This window comes from Anolis sagrei, chromosome 6, assembly GCF_037176765.1.
Source record: "Anolis sagrei isolate rAnoSag1 chromosome 6, rAnoSag1.mat, whole genome shotgun sequence".
NCBI classification, from domain to species: domain Eukaryota; kingdom Metazoa; phylum Chordata; class Lepidosauria; order Squamata; family Dactyloidae; genus Anolis; species Anolis sagrei.
This window is the reverse complement of record NC_090026.1, coordinates 25,683,959-25,702,402: the sequence shown is the minus strand read 5'-3', so window position 1 is coordinate 25,702,402 and position 18,444 is coordinate 25,683,959. Positions and strand designations below refer to the sequence as shown.

At 37.6% G+C, this 18,444-nt stretch overlaps 2 protein-coding genes across 2 annotated transcripts; both read right to left on the bottom strand.

The window, feature by feature from the left end:
* Positions 1–5,260: 5,260 nt before the first annotated feature.
* On the bottom strand, positions 5,261–6,199 carry LOC132779409 (olfactory receptor 14C36-like). The gene has a single exon (XM_060783103.2). The coding sequence runs from the start codon at positions 6,197–6,199 to the stop codon at positions 5,261–5,263; it is 939 nt and encodes a 312-aa protein (XP_060639086.2).
* A 5,152-nt stretch (positions 6,200–11,351) lies between these two features.
* On the bottom strand, positions 11,352–17,426 carry LOC132779552 (olfactory receptor 14I1-like; the record flags this gene model as incomplete). Its single annotated transcript, XM_067469492.1, has 2 exons — positions 16,492–17,426; positions 11,352–11,376 (listed from the first exon to the last, which is right to left on the bottom strand). Coding segments are annotated over exons 1-2 (960 nt in total), but the record flags the coding sequence as incomplete, so codon positions are not given.
* Positions 17,427–18,444: the final 1,018 nt, after the last annotated feature.

Here is an 18,444-nt window from a genome sequence, read left to right as displayed (position 1 = left end):
CCCTTGGGGAGATGGTAGCGGGGTACAAATAAAGTATTATTATTATTATTGTTATTATTATTATTGTTATTATTATTATTATTATACCCCTTTAACCATAGTTAGCTTCTTCCTCTTTCCCACCATTCAAACTTTCCTACTCCCTATTATCCCTCCCTTTCCCCCCTCTTTTTATTTTTCTTTTCTCTTTTCTTTTCCCATAAATTTTTTATAAAAATTACTTTTAAAAATGGTACAATCTCTGCTGGATCTATTGGGATCCACCAACATTGCCTCCTCATGTTCTGCAACCACCATGGCTCTTCATCATCATCATCATCATCATCATCATCATCATTACTTTATTTCTTAATTAGTCGCTCTCCACCAAAGTGCTCCAAGCGACTTACAATTTAAAATAGCTTATACACAATATAAAACATTCAATATAAAAACATTCAACATAAAAACATTCAACATAAAAACTTTCTCTAAAGCAGAGGTCTCAATTTTTTCAGCTGTGGAACTCTTTTTGAAGGAAACATATGCATATACATAAGGTATTGGCAAACTTTTTGCCGCATTGTGCTTTAAAATTTGACAGATGGGCCAGGCCAGGGGCAGAGGGATAGAGTGTGTTTGTGTGAACTAATAGTAATAGTAATAGGTGCAACCCTAGGGAGCATCCAGTCCAAACCCCTTCTGCAATGCAGGAAAAGCACAATCAAAGCACCGCCAACAGGTGACCACCCAGCCTTTGTAATAATAATAATAATAATAATAATAATAATAATAATAATAGGAGCAACCTCATGGACCATTTAGTTCAACTCCTTTCTGCCATGCAGGAAAAGCACAACCAGAGCACCACTTGAGTGGTGAGAGAGAAATAGTATTTTGGAAGCAAGGAAGGTGAGAGGAAAATGATCTGAGTAATGAGGAACATGAGAAAAAAAATGATTTTGGTGGCAAAGAAGGGAGGCTTTTGGCATGAGGGGGGTGAGGGAAAAAGGCTTTTGCCAGCAAGAGGAGTGGGGAAATGCTTTTGAGGCTGAGGGAGGAGGAAGAGCAGGAAAGAAGAGGGGAAATTTGGAGGAGGATGGTGAAGAGGAGGGGGGAGGAGGGCACCTCAGTATGCTTTGTGGAGCCCAAAGGGCTTTGCGGAGCACACTTTGAGAACCACTGTTCTAAAGCATGCAGTTGAAATATAATCACCAGCTATAATCTTCAACGTAGCTTCTCTAGAAATCTTCCTAGATACCAGTTTTACTATTCCATCTTCAAGAATTATCTTTTTGTTGCTTGGAAGTTGTTATCACCCTTTTTATTATGTGTCATTTTTACAGACTTGTACTTAAAAGTTTAAAATGTTAAACCATATCCAATTTTATAACTTACATTGCACAAAATGTATATAACATTCTTAAAAGTAAATTAATTTTTGTTTAAATTAAAATATACAATATAATTGAAACATAATTAAATTGATATTAGAATTAAAAGCATTGTCATTGAAAAACAACAACTAACGAACAACACAGCCAATTCAGAAAGACTCTGATTTGTATCTGAGAATGATGAGAGTCCAAGTCATCTGAAAAATGAGCAGTAGAAAAAGATTAATCTCAGTTTTGTTATTGAGCTGTATATCTTTTTTCCTTTCTGGACCTTCACACATTTGCCAACATATATAATGTTCACTAAAAATTCACAGAGATTTTTTGATAAACAGGAGATATGAAGGAGAAATATAAAAAGTTAGAAAAATAATGTTTATTTCAGTTATAGAACACTGATTGATGATAAGTGCAACAAGTAGTGTCTGGCTACAAAGTTCTGACCAAAGCAGAGAGAGAGGTGGGGGGGGGGGGGAGGGAGAGAATTCATTCCTGTGGTCTGGTCAGTGGGCACTATACTTTCACTGATACAGAGAAAAACAACTGATGCCATTTGTGTGTGTGTAAAACCCAGATTTTGAGTGTAGAAATTGTATTTCTATACAGAAACCACATGCAAATGTTGCACTAAATAAATCCTGATTTATGAATAGCTTTCCAAACCTGACTGTTTTTCAAAGACTTTTACACAGTAAGACAACATTTGCTAAAATAACTCTAAGCTTCCTTCAAGAAGAGGCCTGTTGAACAATTTCATCCCAACTATATTACCACAGTAGAAGACGTGCCATTGCTAGTGCACCTATTGAATCTGACAAATTGTACCACAAAGTTAAGGCGTATACCCCATTAGATCCAGGCCTTTCAGGAACACCCGGATACATTGGAGTATCAAATTAATTGGGGAAAAAGCAGGATTTTCCTACTTTGTCACAAATTAATCCTCTTTCTTCCAGAGGCATCATTTTGATGCCTCCAGTAATAGTCCAACAAGACCTGGATTTTGGGCCCTGTCTGGAATAATAAATAAATAAATATTTTCTTATATCCTGCTTTTCTCTCTGAATGGGACCCAAAGCAGCTCACAACATTATAAAAATAGTACAAACAACAAATACACATAACAATAAAACCATCTATAAGAATAACATAAATAAGCATTCTAAAATTGTTTAACAAGAGCCCTGTGACCCCCTTGAAGAGAGATGGGCAATTAGAAGGAATAATGAAGAATCAAATCTGTCATCATAACTGAAACTGATATTTTTTGTTCTCTACTTTGGCTGTGCATACCTGTGTGTTTGTGGAGGGTAATAAGCTGGTACATCTCTGGCTCTCAGAGAGCACTTAGGACCTCATCACATGAGGAATTTTTAGCATCCTAGGATACTTCTTTCCCAGTTGAACGATGGAGCCCCATCACATGATGTAGCCTCATTTCCAGTGGGCCCCATTGCTCAACTGGGGCAGCAGCATCGTAGAACACTTCATTGACAACAAGGTAGCCTCTCCATGTTTCATTAGGAACAACAGGGCTACCACAGGGGAAGCCATGTGTGATGGGGCATCGTCAATACTGGCCGGCCAGGGCACAGAACACTGGGATTGCCCCACTGCCCAGCAGATTCTCCATGGAGGCTGGCAAATCAGCACAGGGATTTCATCAATACGATGAGGCCCTTAAACATAAAGAATCCATGTTGAACAGTCAACTGGAAATTTGTATTAGGGAGAAAAGGACTCATATACAATTACAGTGGCCTGGGAGTGCAATAGCATGAAAGAAATTGCTTCTTACCAATGGTAAGCATTTGGGAGCACTTCAAAAAAATTGGAGCTTGATGACCAAGTAATCATAGATGGGGACCACTTTCCTCTGCCTATATCCTGCTAATTGCTTAATAAGGTATGAATGGAAGGACTGGAATGATCCATAATAGTGTTATTGAGAAATCACCCCCCAATGTGAATAATATAAAATATATTAATTATGAGGAATGGCTCCAGTGGAAAAAAGTAACATTTCTAGGAAATTCATTGGAAATTCTCCAGAGCATGAATTCTCCTGGCCCTTGCCTCACTCTCACCCAAAGAAAATACATCATAATCCAATTTCCTTTATACAGGGTGTAGCAACATAGGTTTTTTTCAAAATCTAATAAAACCCATTGTATGAATCAGATTTTTTTTATAATGTAGGCGCATACCTAAAGTTTTGTTTTACGTAGTTTTGAAGATCAAATTAGGTAGGTGACGTCCCCCATTCTCCATTCTCCATACATTGAGTAAACCGATTTCTGGTGTTTGTCATGACTCTTGCCAGCATAGCAGGCGTTATGTTGGCAATTTCTTCCTGGATGTTGGTCTTCAAATCTGTAGGGTCCTTGAATGGTTCGCATAAACATGGGATTTCAAAAAAACCATAGAAAAAAATCACAAGGGGCCAAATCTGGAGAGCAGGCCGGCCACTCCAAATCTGCTCGAAAAGTAGGCCTCAACGGCAAAAGCATGCTCTTCACTGTTCCAATGCATGATGGTGACTGAACTGTGTCAGGACAAAACTTTATACTCCCGCCTCTCGAATTAGACCACTAGTGCTCCGCTACATCTTCAACTGACTGAATGGCGCACATTTTAAAAAATGAAGTTATGCTGCTGCACCCTGTATATCTGGCATGATATAATGTAGGTTAGCCTTGGGAACATTGCCTCATCTATATGACCTATCTGGATCCCCTCTGTGAATCCTCTCTTGTATGGAACTGAGCCTTAAATATCTCATGTCCATTGACTAGTGTCTCCTTTGTCATTGGACAATCAGGGCCCATCAAACATCCATCAAACTGCATTCTAACAAGAAGTCCCCAATTTTTGGGAAAGACTTACAACAGAGACAAGACTTCAAATCTACAAATTTCCTGCCTCACTTCTGATTGGCTGAGAGGCAGAAACAGACTTGCACCTCCTCTAATGAGGCTGTGTTTCCTAGCCAGCACCCTCCAGGACTAATGGGGAACCAGATTGGTGACTTAAATTTTTCTGTACTGCTTCTTTCTATCCAATGTACCATGAATAAGGCCATTTGTTCACAGTTAGGTATGCCAGTACTTCGGAGTGCTCCCTCCACTGACATCCTTGTTAGCCATTGAAAATAAACTTCTGATTTTGCCCTCTAACCCGTCTTTGACTGATTTGGCTTTCTGGATTAGCTAGACACCCCAGGCTCTCAAAACCTGTGATTTTAGTGGAGCTGAAATCACACAATACAAGTACTTGAAGGTTAAATCATCAGGGGACCTAACGGAACAGAACTGTTTGAACCAACAGTCATTTCTACCAATGAAAGCAATGCATTTTTGAAAAGCAGATGTAGAAAATAAATGAAATGACAAGAAATCTAGTGAGTATGTCTCAAATGAAATTTTAATCAGAAACTAATCGATTTTGAATAAACATTTACATGAAAAGGAACATTCACAACAGTATGGCTCCAAATTTGAAGGATATAGCATATAAAGTGTCTCAGTACACCTGCATTTAGTAATGTTTAAAAGGGGACAAATACACACACCCATGCAGCATTATTAAAATATGCATGATGTCAGATCATACCCCTCAAAACATTCTACAGGGGTTTGCTTGTGTTCTCATTATTCTTACATTTGCATTCAAAATATTAGTAATACACTTCAATAATGTCATCTGATTTTTTTTACCTCTTCTCTGGTAACTGTCTATTATTGTGTGGTGACATAGCATATTATAAAATCCAAAATCACCAGTTCTTCCCAGAATTCACATAGGGAGGGACTCGATATCAAAACTAATAATAGCACAATAAAAAAACTTAAAACATGGAATTAAGTTTCATCAATTGAGACCAGTTATCTCCAACCCAGCATTTTCTTCAGAGCAGTCTTTATTTCTCTGTTTCTCATGCTATAAATGACTGGATTCATCAAGGGAGGAACAATGGAATATATCATAGTCAATGCCAGATCAAGTTGTGATGTGGAATCTGAGGTGGGCTTCAAATAAGCCAAGGAACCAGTCAGCAGAAATACAGAGCAAACTGTGAGATGTGGGATGCATGTTGAGAATGCTTTTTGCTTTTTCTGCACAGAAGACATTTTTATTACTGCAATGACAATGTACACATAAGTCATAAAAATAAAAACAAAACAGCTTGTTGCAACCACACCACTTAGCACAATAAATCCAGGTTCAATCGGGTAGAAGTCAGAGCAGGCAAGCTTTATTAAATGTGGGATCTCACAGAAAAATTGATTGACAACATTGCAGCAAAAAGGGGATACAAAGGTGCCTACGGTGTGTAATACAGCACAGAACAAGCTAGCAACCCATACAGAAGTCACCATTTGAAGGCAAGCATGCCTAGTCATCAGCATCTCGTACCGTAAAGGATTGCAAATGGCAACATACCGATCATAGGCCATGACTGTCAGAAGAAAGAAATCAGATCCTACAAAGAAGATATAGAGCAGCACTTGAGTGACACATCCAGAATAAGAAATGTGTCTGGCATTCATGAGAGCATTAGCCATAGATTTGGGTAAAATGACAGAAACTTGTCCCACATCTTGTACAGCCAAGTTCATCAGAAAGAAGTACATGGGTGCATTTAAGTGGTAGTCTGAGATAATTGCAGAGATTATCAGAAGGTTCGCTACCACTATTCCCAAGTAAATGATAAGGAATCCAACAAAATGTAGAATCTTCAGCTCCCAAACATCTGAAAATTCCAGGAGAAGGAACTCTGACAGAGATGATTTATTAATAGATCTTTGGTCTTTAAGACTCATTTTGTCTGTGGACGGAAGAAAAAGAACAGTTTTTAAAATAACCATAAGGGAAGACACAGCACTTTCATCTTAAACTCTGGTAGTTTTTTGTTTTTCTTATTGCTATTGTTATTATATTTGCAACCATTTCGTGCAGATGATATTCATTCTGTATTTTATTAGAAAGTTTCAATTTTGAAGGAAATAAAGCTCCAAATAATTCATTGCGATGACAGGAGACAGGGAAGGTAGTTTTGTGGTTTGATAATTTAGACCCGGCTGCCACAAAATGTGTTCTGGGATGTTTGAACAATTTGTGAAAGTCAAGTGAATTATTGCATCACTACATTGCATTAAATCAGAAGGTTATGAAAAATTGAGAAATGAGAGCTCAATAGAATTGACTAAGGAATGGCTACAGAGACCAAAATAGAAAAAGAAAAGAAAAGACAGGGGAAGGGAGAATGTTAAAACTGATAAAAGAGATAGGGTGTAGTGTGGATCAAAAAGTCTGAAATTTAAATTAATATTTCATCAATGTATTGATTCTGGCTTTCATGGCCAGAATCACTGGGTTGTGGTCGGTTTTTCGGGCTGTATGGCCATGTTCTAGAAGCATTCTCTCCTGACATCAGCCATAGCAGAGCACCTGATGAACCAACCTGGACATAGCATATTATTTGAGAACACAAAAATGCTGAACCAATCTAACAACTACCATGTCAGGCTATACAGAGAAGCCACTGAAATCCACAATTTCAACAGAAAGGAAGAAACCATGAAAATGAACAAAATCTGGCTACTAGTATTAAAATTATAACAGTAAATAAAGAAGAAAACTCAAACATGGTAGAACTCTAGACAAGAAACAATAGGAACAGCTAATCACCTCTCAACAAAGGATTCCCCCAGGCAGGACCAAACCACACCTAAAAACTGTCAGGTCATCAAATGCTAATCAAGGTGGCCAATTGAAACATTCATACCTATCTCCAACAGACAAGTGTTCTTTCCTCCACCCTGGACTTTCCACAGATATATAAACCCAATTATCTGAGTTTTCAACAGACCTCACAACCTCTGATGATGCCTGCCATAGATGCAGGCAAAACGTCAGGAGATAATGTTTCTGGAACATAGCCATACAGCCCAAAAAACCTACAACAACCCAATATTTCATCAAATCACAGACCCGGTATTTTATGCCATAATTTCACATTAAACTTTTTGAACTTTTTAATCAAAGCACTTCTGATTCCTGGAAATGTTGTGCCCGAGAAGGAATCTCAATATTAACTTAAAACATATTTTTAACAGTATCGCATACACAAAGTACAAATCTATTGTACTCCATGGGCCCTTACTGCCAGGTAAACAGATATAGAAATACAGCCCAAATAACATTCCTATTACAGGGCTTAATAGTGATTATCCAAAGAGCTGTAACCAGAAGTTTAATTGGGACTGAATACAGGGAGTGAACAACCCTGTTTTGCAATAGCTCCACTGGCTGCCAGTTTGTTTCCAGACATAACTTAACATGTTGGTTATGACCAGCCATAAATGACTCAGGTTCAGGTTATTGACAGATTATATCTCCCTGTACGAGCCTGTTTGAACCCCAAGATCCTCAGGATAGTCCCTTCTCTCAGTTCCCCCACCATCACAAACTTGATTTGTGGGAACACGAGAGAGTGCCTTTGTGGTGGCTGACCTTTGACTGCAACTTCCTGCCAAGGGAAATCAGAATAGACCCCTTCCTGCAATCCTTTTGGAAAAAGCCTAAAACGGTTTTATTCTGGCAGTTGTTTAGAGACTAAAATCTTTAACATCAAACCAAGATATACTACCCTACTCATCTATCTCACCCAGGTTTTTTATCATTTGCAATTGGCCCAGCCCACTGTGCTCAACTTTCAGCTTTCTGTTATTTTATTTCATAACCTGTGTTTACCTTGTATTGTTTTGTTTTATTTATATTTTGTTTGATGTTATTATTTGTTGTATATATTCTTTTTTGCTTTGAGATAGATAGATTTTATTATGGTCCAGAGACCCTTATTACACTGTAGCACTTCTTGTAGTTTTTTACACTTGTTTTTAGCCAACATGTATTTTAAGCAGCTTTTACTGTTTGCAAATTTTATCAACTGGATGTTCTTAATCTCACTACCTGTATAACTTGCTTTGTTATAATTGTTGGGCTTGGCCTCAGGTTAGCCGCCCTGAGTCCCCTTTGTTAGATGGTGGCAGGGTATAAATAAATAAATTATTATTATTATTATTATTATTATTATTATTATTATTATGTTTAATGCATTTTACATAAATTTTAATAGTTTAATATTTTCAATGATTTAGATTTAGATAGTCCTGAGTTTAATTCTATTTTAGAGTTTATAGTTTTTAGGTTTTAAATTCTTCTTTTTCATTACTTTTAGCAATGTTCACTGCTTTAAGTCTCTCTAAGAGAGAAAGAGTGTCATATAAATATACTCATCATCATAACAACATGACAATAATAATGTAGGAACTAATGCAACCTACTACCTTAATTCATGCTATAAGCCACATGCCTACAATAAATATCTAAAAATCTTCCAGCATTCTGATTAGCATATCATAAAAACTAAAGTATACAACTTTAAGTTAGTCAAAAGTAAAAGTAAAAAAAACCACTATTTTCTTCCGCTATCTTACCTTCAGATGTACATTATGATCCAACAAGGGTAGACTGCAATTCTCTCTACAGAAGTAAAGAAGTTTACTTCTCCTCCTCCTCTTTGATCTGTTATGAAGCATTTGTTCTTTTGTACATGAGATGTATTTATCTGTTTCCTAAGCTTCTGGGGCCTTAATCCCAGGGGTGACCATTAAGATTCAGCAGTAAAAGTGTGTTAGGTCAAAAATGGGCTTTCCCCTTGATATTTAACTGCTATAGTTAGGAAAGATTTGCCAAACTTAGGCACTTGAACATCACGGAAAAATAAAGAAAGTATACTTCTCACAACATAAGATACTTAAAGTAGTTATTATTTCAAGGGAAAGGCTGTCACACACACATTGGTCATGCAGATGCAAGACACAAGTGCCCTTCCAAAGTAGTCCATAAACTCTTATTTTCACTTGACTGAGGAATTGTTGAGCTTACGTAAAGTCGTTTCTCCTTCCTTGAGATGAACTGAATCTTTTTGAGAGGTCATGCAAGCAAGGACACTTGAGTTATTGCTTCCCAAATGATGTCTCTGGTAAAACTGAATTAATTCAGGACAAAGCAGGAAAAGGCTGTGTTCAGTGGTGCTGAACTGGACCCAGTGCCTCTGCTTGTTGGGATTCCCACTTCCCTCTATAGAGGCCAGGGGATGGATGGTGGTGTAAATCATCATGGGGCTGATCCATTATAAACCATGCTAATCCAGCCCCCAGATAACAGTCATTGTTGGAAAATGCTAAGGAAAATATCTCATCCCAGTGAGAATGCCCTACCAAAAGATCAGGCCCCTCTTCTTGCAACCACTTAACTGAAACTTTCCACTCCAATACTCCAAATAGAATATAATGTGAAAGTACTAGAATCCTGTATACTACTGTCAGCAGTAGTATACTGTGAAAGCACAAAGCCAGTAGCTAACATATTAGGCCATGTATTCCTTTTCTAGCTTTTCCTATACCAGTGGTTCTCAACCTGTGAGTCCCCAGGTGTTTTGGCCTACAACTCCCAGAAATCCCAGCCAGTTTACCAGCTGTTAGGATTTCTGGGAGTTGAAGGCTAAAACTTCGGGGGGGGGGGGGGGGGCACAGTTTGAGAACCACTGGCCGAGACAGTCAAAGATTTTGGCAAATACCACCAAATGGAATAGAATAGCTTTATTATCATTATACTACTGCACCTTCCTATCTACCTCTGTGCAGTTACCAAACCATGCACAGATGCAATACGTTAGGACATGTTCTGTAGCACAGTGGTAGAAAGTCACCAGCCATTTTTCGTTCAGTTGTTTGTTCTTAAAGGTCTCAAATGGTACAATCTCAGGACTGTATGACAAAGTGGGCTGCATATATCAGAAGACCAATACAAATGGAAGAATGGAACTAATGTGGAAAAAAAAGTATACATATTCCTTTGATCTACAAGAAACCTGTACAAGATGCTGTACCAGTGGTACATCACACCACAAAATTTGGCTAAATTTTATAAAAATATAAAAGATTGTTTTTGAAAATGTGGCACTCAAACTGGAACCTTCTTCCATATGTGGTGGGGGTATAAAATTGCCAAAGCTATTGGAAAATAATCCATTAAAACATTCAGAAAAATTTTAAAATAAAATGTCATTTGAAACCTGAATATTACTTATTAGGGATAACAGACATGAATTTGAACAAGAATCAAGATATCTTATTCAATTATATGATAACTGCAGCCAGAATCGGGTTTGCTAGACATTGGAAGACAAAAAGAGAGTCTTCAACCTCAGCAAGATGGAGTGGATGAGGGATTGGAGGACATCCAACCCCAAATTGGGAAAGAAGTCGTCCAGGAATACCTGGCCGCTCTTAATGAGTTCAAGTCCCCAGGGCCAGATCAACTACACCCAAGAGTATTGAAGGAACTAGCGGAAGTCATTTCGGAACCATTGGCAACCATCTTTGAGAGTTCTTGGAGAACGGGAGAAGTTCCAGCAGATTGGAGGAGGGCCAATGTGGTCCCAATCTTCAAGAAGGGAAAAAAGGATGACCCAAACAACTACCGTCCGGTCAGCCTCACATCGATACCGGGCAAGATTCTGGAAAAGATTGTTAAGGAAGCGGTCTGCAAACACTTAGAAACAAATGCAGTCATCGCTAATAGTCAACATGGATTTATCAAAAACAAGTCATGCCAGACTAATCTGATCTCTTTCTTCGATAGAGTTACAAGCTGGGTAGATGCGGGGAATGCCGTGGATGTAGCGTACCTGGATTTCAGTAAGGCCTTTGACAAGGTCCCCCATGACCTTCTGGCAAGGAAACTAGTCCAATGTGGGCTAGGCAAAACTACGGTGAGGTGGATCTGTAATTGGTTAAGTGGACGAACACAGAGAGTGCTCACTAATGCTTCCTCCTCATCTTGGAAAGAAGTGACAAGTGGAGTGCCGCAGGGTTCCGTCCTGGGCCCGGTCCTGTTCAACATCTTTATTAATGACTTAGATGAAGGGCTAGAAGGCATGATCATCAAGTTTGCAGACGACACCAAATTGGGAGGGATAGCCAATAGTCCAGAAGACAGGAGCAGAATTCAAAACGATCTTGACAGATTAGAGAGATGGGCCAAAACCAACAAAATGAAGTTCAACAGTGACAAATGCAAGATACTCCACTTTGGCAGGAAAAATGAAATGCAAAGATACAGAATGGGTGACGCCTGGCTCGAGAGCAGTACGTGTGAAAAAGATCTTGGAGTCCTCATGGACAACAAGTTAAACATGAGCCAACAATGTGATGTGGCAGCAAAAAAAGCCAATGGGATTTTGGCCTGCATCAATAGGAGCATAGTGTCTAGATCTAAGGAAGTAATGCTACCCCTCTATTCTGCTTTAGTTAGACCACATCTGGAATATTGTGTCCAATTCTGGGCACCACAATTCAAGAGAGATATTGACAAGCTGGAATGTGTCCAGAGGAGGGCGACTAAAATGATCAAGGGTCTGGAGAACAAGCCCTATGAGGAGCGGCTTAGGGAACTGGGCATGTTTAGCCTGAAGAAGAGAAGGCTGAGAGGAGATATGATAGCCATGTATAAATATGTGAGAGGAAGCCACAGGGAGGAGGGAGCAAGCTTGTTTTCTGCTTCCTTGGAGACTAGGACGCGGGACAATGGCTTCAAACTACAAGAGAGGAGATTCCATCTGAACATTAGGAAGAACTTCCTGACTGTGAGAGCCGTTCAGCAGTGGAACTCTCTGCCCCGGAGTGTGGTGGAGGCTCCTTCTTTGGAAGCTTTTAAGCAGAGGCTGGATGGCCATCTGTCAGGGGTGATTTGAATGCAATATTCCTGCTTCTTGGCAGGGGGTTGGACTGGATGGCCCATGAGGTCTCTTCCAACTCTTTGATTCTATGATTCTATGATTCTATGATTCTATAAGAGAAAACCCAACGGAAGAAGAATGGAAACTAAAAGTAATGGATATAAAGAATATGGATAGACAAACCGACTTTCTGAAAGGACACCAAGGCAAACCCAAATGCCCTACAGATTGGACTTTATTAGACATGTTTTTCAAAAAAAAAAAGCAACAGATGGACATGATGTAATTATGAGAAGACAGAGAGACTAATACAATTGACATGCAAGAGATCAATCTCCCAGACAGGAAAATAATTCAGAAGTCAACAAGAAGATTTTATTTTTATTTTTACATATTTTTTTACAATTTTTCTTTTTCCCCTTTTTCTTTTTTCTTTTCAATAAACTTTTTTCTCTTTTTTCTTTTTTTCCTTTTTACCCCAATTTTTACCTTTCCTCCCCCCCCCCCCCCAGCCCTTCCACTCCAATCTCCATTAGTAGGGAAACTTCCAGGTTTTTAAATGCTGTATGTTATTGTTATTGTTTATTGCTTGTTGAGTATTTTTGTTTTTGGGTTTTTTTAAAACTGTTTTGTATTGATTATTTTTTATCACTTTTGTTTATTGATGTACTGTGGGCTTGGCCTCATGTAAGCCGCACCGAGTTCCTTGGGGAGATGGTAGCGGGATACAAATAAAGTTATTATTATTATTATTATTATTATTATTATTATTATACCCCTTTAACCATAGTTAGCTTCTTCCTCTTTCCCACCAGTCAAACTTTCCTACTTCCTATTATCCCTCCCTTTCCCCCCTCTTTTTATTTTTCTTTTCTCTTTTCTTTTCCCCTGAAAATTCTATAAAAAATACTTTTTAAAAAATGGTACAATCTCTGCTGAATCTATTGGGATCCACCAACATTGCTTCCTCATGTTCTGCAACCACCATGGCTCTTCATGCTGAAGCTGTTTCTCTAAAGCAGAGGTCTCAATTTTTTTCAGCTGTGGAGCTCTTTTGGAAGGAAACGTATGCATATGCATAAGGTATTGGCAAACCTTTTGCCTCATTGTGCTTTAAAATTTGACAGATGGGCCAGGCCAGGGGCAGAGGGATAGAGTGTGTTTGTGTGAACTAATAGTAATAGTAATAGATGCAACCCCAGGGAGCATCCAGTCCAAACCCCTTCTGCAATGCAGGAAAAGCACAATCAAAGCACCGCCAATAGGTGACCACTCAGCCTTTGTAATAATAATAATAATAATAATAATAATAATAATAATAATAATGGGAGCAACCTCATGTCCATTTAGTTCAACTCCTTTCTGCCATGCAGGAAAAGCACAACCAAAGCACCACTTGAGTGGTGAGAGGGAAATAGTATTTTGGAAGCAAGGAAGGTGAGAGGGAAATTATCTGGGTAATGAGTAACGTGAGAGAAACATGGTGGCAAAGGAGGGAGGCTTTTGGCATGAGGGGGCTGAGGGGGGAAAGGCTTTTGTCGGCAAGGGAAGTGGGGAAATGCTTTTGAGGATGAGGGAGGAGGAAGAGCAGGAAAGAAGAGGGAAAATTTGGAGGAGGATGTTGAGGAGGAGGGAGGAGGAGGGCACCTCAGTATGCTTTGTGGAGCCCAAAGGGCTTTGCGGAGCACACTTTCAGAACCACTGTTTTAAAGCATGAAGTTGAAACATAATCACCAGCTATCCATCTTCAACATAGCTTCACTAGAAATCTTCCTAGATACCAGTTTTACTATTCCATCTTCAAGAATTAACTTTTTGTTGCTTGGAAGTTGTTATCACCCTTTTTATTATGTGTCATTTTTACAGACTTGTACTTAAAACTTTAAAATGTTAAACCATATCCAATTTTATAACTTACATTGCACAAAATGTATATAACATTCTTAAAAGTAAATTAATTCTTGTTTAAATTAAAATATATAATATAATTGAAACATAATTAAATTGATATTAGAATTAAAAGCATTGTCATTAAAAAAACAACTAATGAACAACACAGTCAATTCAGAAAGACTCTGATTTGTATCTGAGAATGATGAGAGTCCAAGGCAAATGAAAAATGAAAAAGATTAATCTCAGTTTTGTTATTGAGCTGTATATCTCTTTCCTTTCTGGACCTTCACACATTTGCCAACATATATACTGTCCACTTAAAATTCACAGAGATTTTTTGATAAACAGCATGAAGGAAAAATATAAAAGGTTAGAAAAAATAGTGTTTATTTCAGTTACAGAACATTGATTGATGATAAGTGCAACAAGTAGTGTCTGGCTACTAAGTTCTGACCAAAGCAGAGAGAGAGAGAGAGAGAGAGAGAATTCGTTCCTGTGGTCTGGTCAATGGGCCCTATACTTTCACTCATGCAGACATTTCCTATGCCATAAATATTATAATTGGGGGTTTATTCTATGTAAAATTCTCATGTTTTAGGTTCATTGCATTAGAAAAAGTATTTTCTCTGTAAAAATCACATTTTCTATGCAGAAATTAATATTTTAATGTTGAGTTTTTTCCACATGGAAAAGGCTGTTTCCTGTACATAAAGTTCTGATTTTTCTACTACACAATCACTTGCAAATTTTGTGCAAAATAAGTCCCAAATTACAAAGATTCTTATAAATCCAGATTTTTCTCATCATTTTGTAAACACTAAAAAAACATGTTTTTCAACCATTTAACAAGGACCGGTTAATCCAGGAATACTCAAAGGGCACATGCCAAAGACTGAAAGTTAAATAGGATCTAATGGAACAGAACTGATTAAACCATTATCTTGGCATCCCATTGAAATCAATACATACCTTGAAATAAAAACATGATGAACATAAATGAAAAGACAATAAACATAAAACCCATTATTCAAATTTCATTTTTTGTGATATACATTGTTTATTTTGAAATGCAATTTCAATCTATGAGTGACTGAGCTTTTAAATGTTGAAGATAAGTTGAGATGCAAAATTATTTTTCCTTTTCAAACCAATAATCATGATTGAGTCTATCTCTGAAACATAATAGGCCTTTTCTACATATTTTACAAAAACTATGATAATAATCTATTGTTAAAAGGGAAAAAAGATTGCAAGATGTATGAATCCTTTTCTATCATGTTGAGACATACCATATTGTGTATTTTAAATATATTTAATATGCATTCAAGGCATAACAGTAAAAATATAATGAACATAGAGGAAATAATCTTTCGGGTCAATTTTGAAAACACCATGTCTTGTTGAAATTATTAATGTGATAAGGAAATGTGCTGTATATATAGAATCAAAGAGTTGGAAGAGATTTCATGGGCCATCCAGTCCAACCCCCTGCCAAGAAGCAGGAATATTGCATTCAAATCACCCCTGACAGATGGCCATCCAGCCTCTGTTTAAAAGCTTCCAAAGAAGGAGCCTCCACCAGACTCTGGGGCAGAAAATTCCACTGCTGAACGGCTCTCACAGTCAGGAAGTTCTTCCTCATGTTCAGATGGAATATCAGTTTTATAAGTTCTATCATATTTTATCATAATTATTTACTGTATTGTTATAAGTGTCTTATTTTAACTTACTACATAGAGTGCAATCAAGTCTAATCAAGTCTTATCATGTTTGGTTTGGTATGACCTAAGGGCTAATCAATATTTATTTATTTATTTATTTATTTATTATTTACTGTATTTGTATACCGCCTTTCTCAGCCATATCGGCGAGTCAAGGTGGTTTCCAACAAAACAGTATCCATAGTATCACAACACAATTAAAAACATTACAATTACATAAACCACAACAACAATAAAAATAACATCATTGGCATCTCCTTATTGTAAAGCATTGTCCAATTCCATCGTCAATAAAATTACTACTACTACTACTACTACTACTACTATTATTATTATTGAATTTATTAATAATTAGCCTTCCATGTTACACACACCTACTTTTTCTCTTTGTCTGGATCCCAGATTATCTGCTTATCTCAGATTATCTGGTAGTGTAGATTCATATAATCCAGTTCAAAGAAGATAATCTGGGATCAGATCCAGGGGTATAGGGCAGCATAGATTCAGCCTGTCTCCCTCTTCTGGAAAAAAGTTCATTATTCTGAGGGAACATTGCCAAGTCTTATTAATTAAATATTCCAAAATTTACAATTCCTTCCAGAATTCATATGGTAGATATAAGCAAAACAAATAATAGTATACAAGTATAGTCATAGAGAGAAATCAGCATTGCAAAATTAGATTTCTGAACCTCAAACTCAGTAGTGTTCTCACAGCATTCTTTATTTCCTTATTTCTCATGCTATAAATTACTGGATTTATCAAAGGTGGGACTATAGAATAAATCATTGCCAGTGCAAGATCAGGGTCTGTTGGGGAATTAGAGGTGGGTTTCAGGTAAGCCAAGAGTCCTGTAACGACAAATATGGAGCAAACAGTAAGGTGTGGAAGGCAAGTTGAAAAAGCTTTTTGTCTTGTTTGTATAGAAGGCATTCTCATAACTGTAGTAAAAATGTGCACATAAGTCACAATAATAAAAATAAAACAGCCAAATAGAACCATAGCACTGAGAAAAATAGCTCCAACCTCAACTAGATACAGGTCAGAACAGACAAGTTTCAGTAAGTGTGGGAGTTCACAAAAAAACTGATTCACAACATTGGAGCAGAAGGAAGGAGCAAAGGTGCCTCCGGTGTGTAAAACTCCATAGAACAAATTAATGACCACTACAGCAGTAAGCATCTGAAGGCAAGCTTGCCTATTCATCACTACCTCATACTGCAACGGATTGCAAATCGCAACATACCGATCATACGCCATGACTGTCAGAAGAGAAAAATCAGATGCTACAAAGAATGTATAAAAGAAAACTTGAGCAACACATCCACAATAAGAAATGGATCTGGTGTTCATGAGGGAATTGGCCATGGATTTTGGAAAAATGACTGAAACTTGTCCCACGTCTTGTATGGCCAAGTTCATCAGAAAGAAGTACATAGGGGTATGCAAGTGATAGTCAGAGATGATTCCAGCAATGATGAGAATATTTCCTGCAGCTGTTGTTAGGTAAACAATAAGCAATGCCCCAAAGTACAAAAGTTTAATCTCCCAAACCTCTGAAAATTCCAGGAGAAGAAACTCAGACAGAGAGGATTTATTTATAGGCTTTTGCTCATCAATATCCATGTTGCCTGTGGAGGGAAGCAGATGAACAGTTGTCAAAACAGCCATAAGAGGTGTGGAGATGCAGTACTTGCAGTTTTAATTAAGGGGCTTTTTGTTCTGTTCTTACAGGTATCATGCTTACCAATATGCAACATGCCTCTATTTCATTTAAAGCAATATTTCAAACATAAGATCAATGTGCATAGCAATACAAGCATTGCTTGGGTGTACTGGTTTGGGGGAGAACATTCCCAAGCTCTAACTCTCTGCGAGATCTTTGCCGGTAAAGGTTTTGGGAATGGATGGTTAACCAAAAGTGAATCCAAAAGGAAAAGAAGTCAGATTGATGACTTCAAAAATAAATATTTATTTATTAAGAAGACAGTATTCATATGGCTAGTATCTACTCACCTTGGCTTTAGACAATATCTTTCTACTGCTGTTGTCCCACAACAATCATTGTCATACGGCACTTGTCACCATATCAACAAGTTTTACATTTTATTGCAATTTTACATATACATTTGCTCATTAATGGCTATAATAATTTGTCCTTATGAACTTCACTCCATGCACCTTATAAAGTAGACTTGTCTACAAAAGTTAATGTACCATCTTGCTTCTCCAGTTAATGTCATAGGCTTATAAGATAGCTTTTCAGACTTATTCAGACTAACAGGGTTATGAAGACACACACATACAGATACTAAAAAGGACAATTGGTATATTATAGGGCATCAGTGGAAAAAAATAATCTATATAGAACAGTGGATCTCAACCTGTGGGTCCCCAGGTGTTTTGGACTACAACTTCTAGAAATCCCAACCAGTTTAGTAGCTGTTAGGATTTCTGGGAGCTGAAGACCAAAACATCTGGGGACCCACAGGTTGAGAACCACTGATCTAGAAGATTGTCATTATCAAATCATTATTTGGCAGTGAAAATCAAGAGTTAAGACATAAATGATAACTTACTATTCCAATATATAAAGCAGGAAAGAGCAATATCTCAAAAGTACAGCAGAGCATAGAATTTTGAA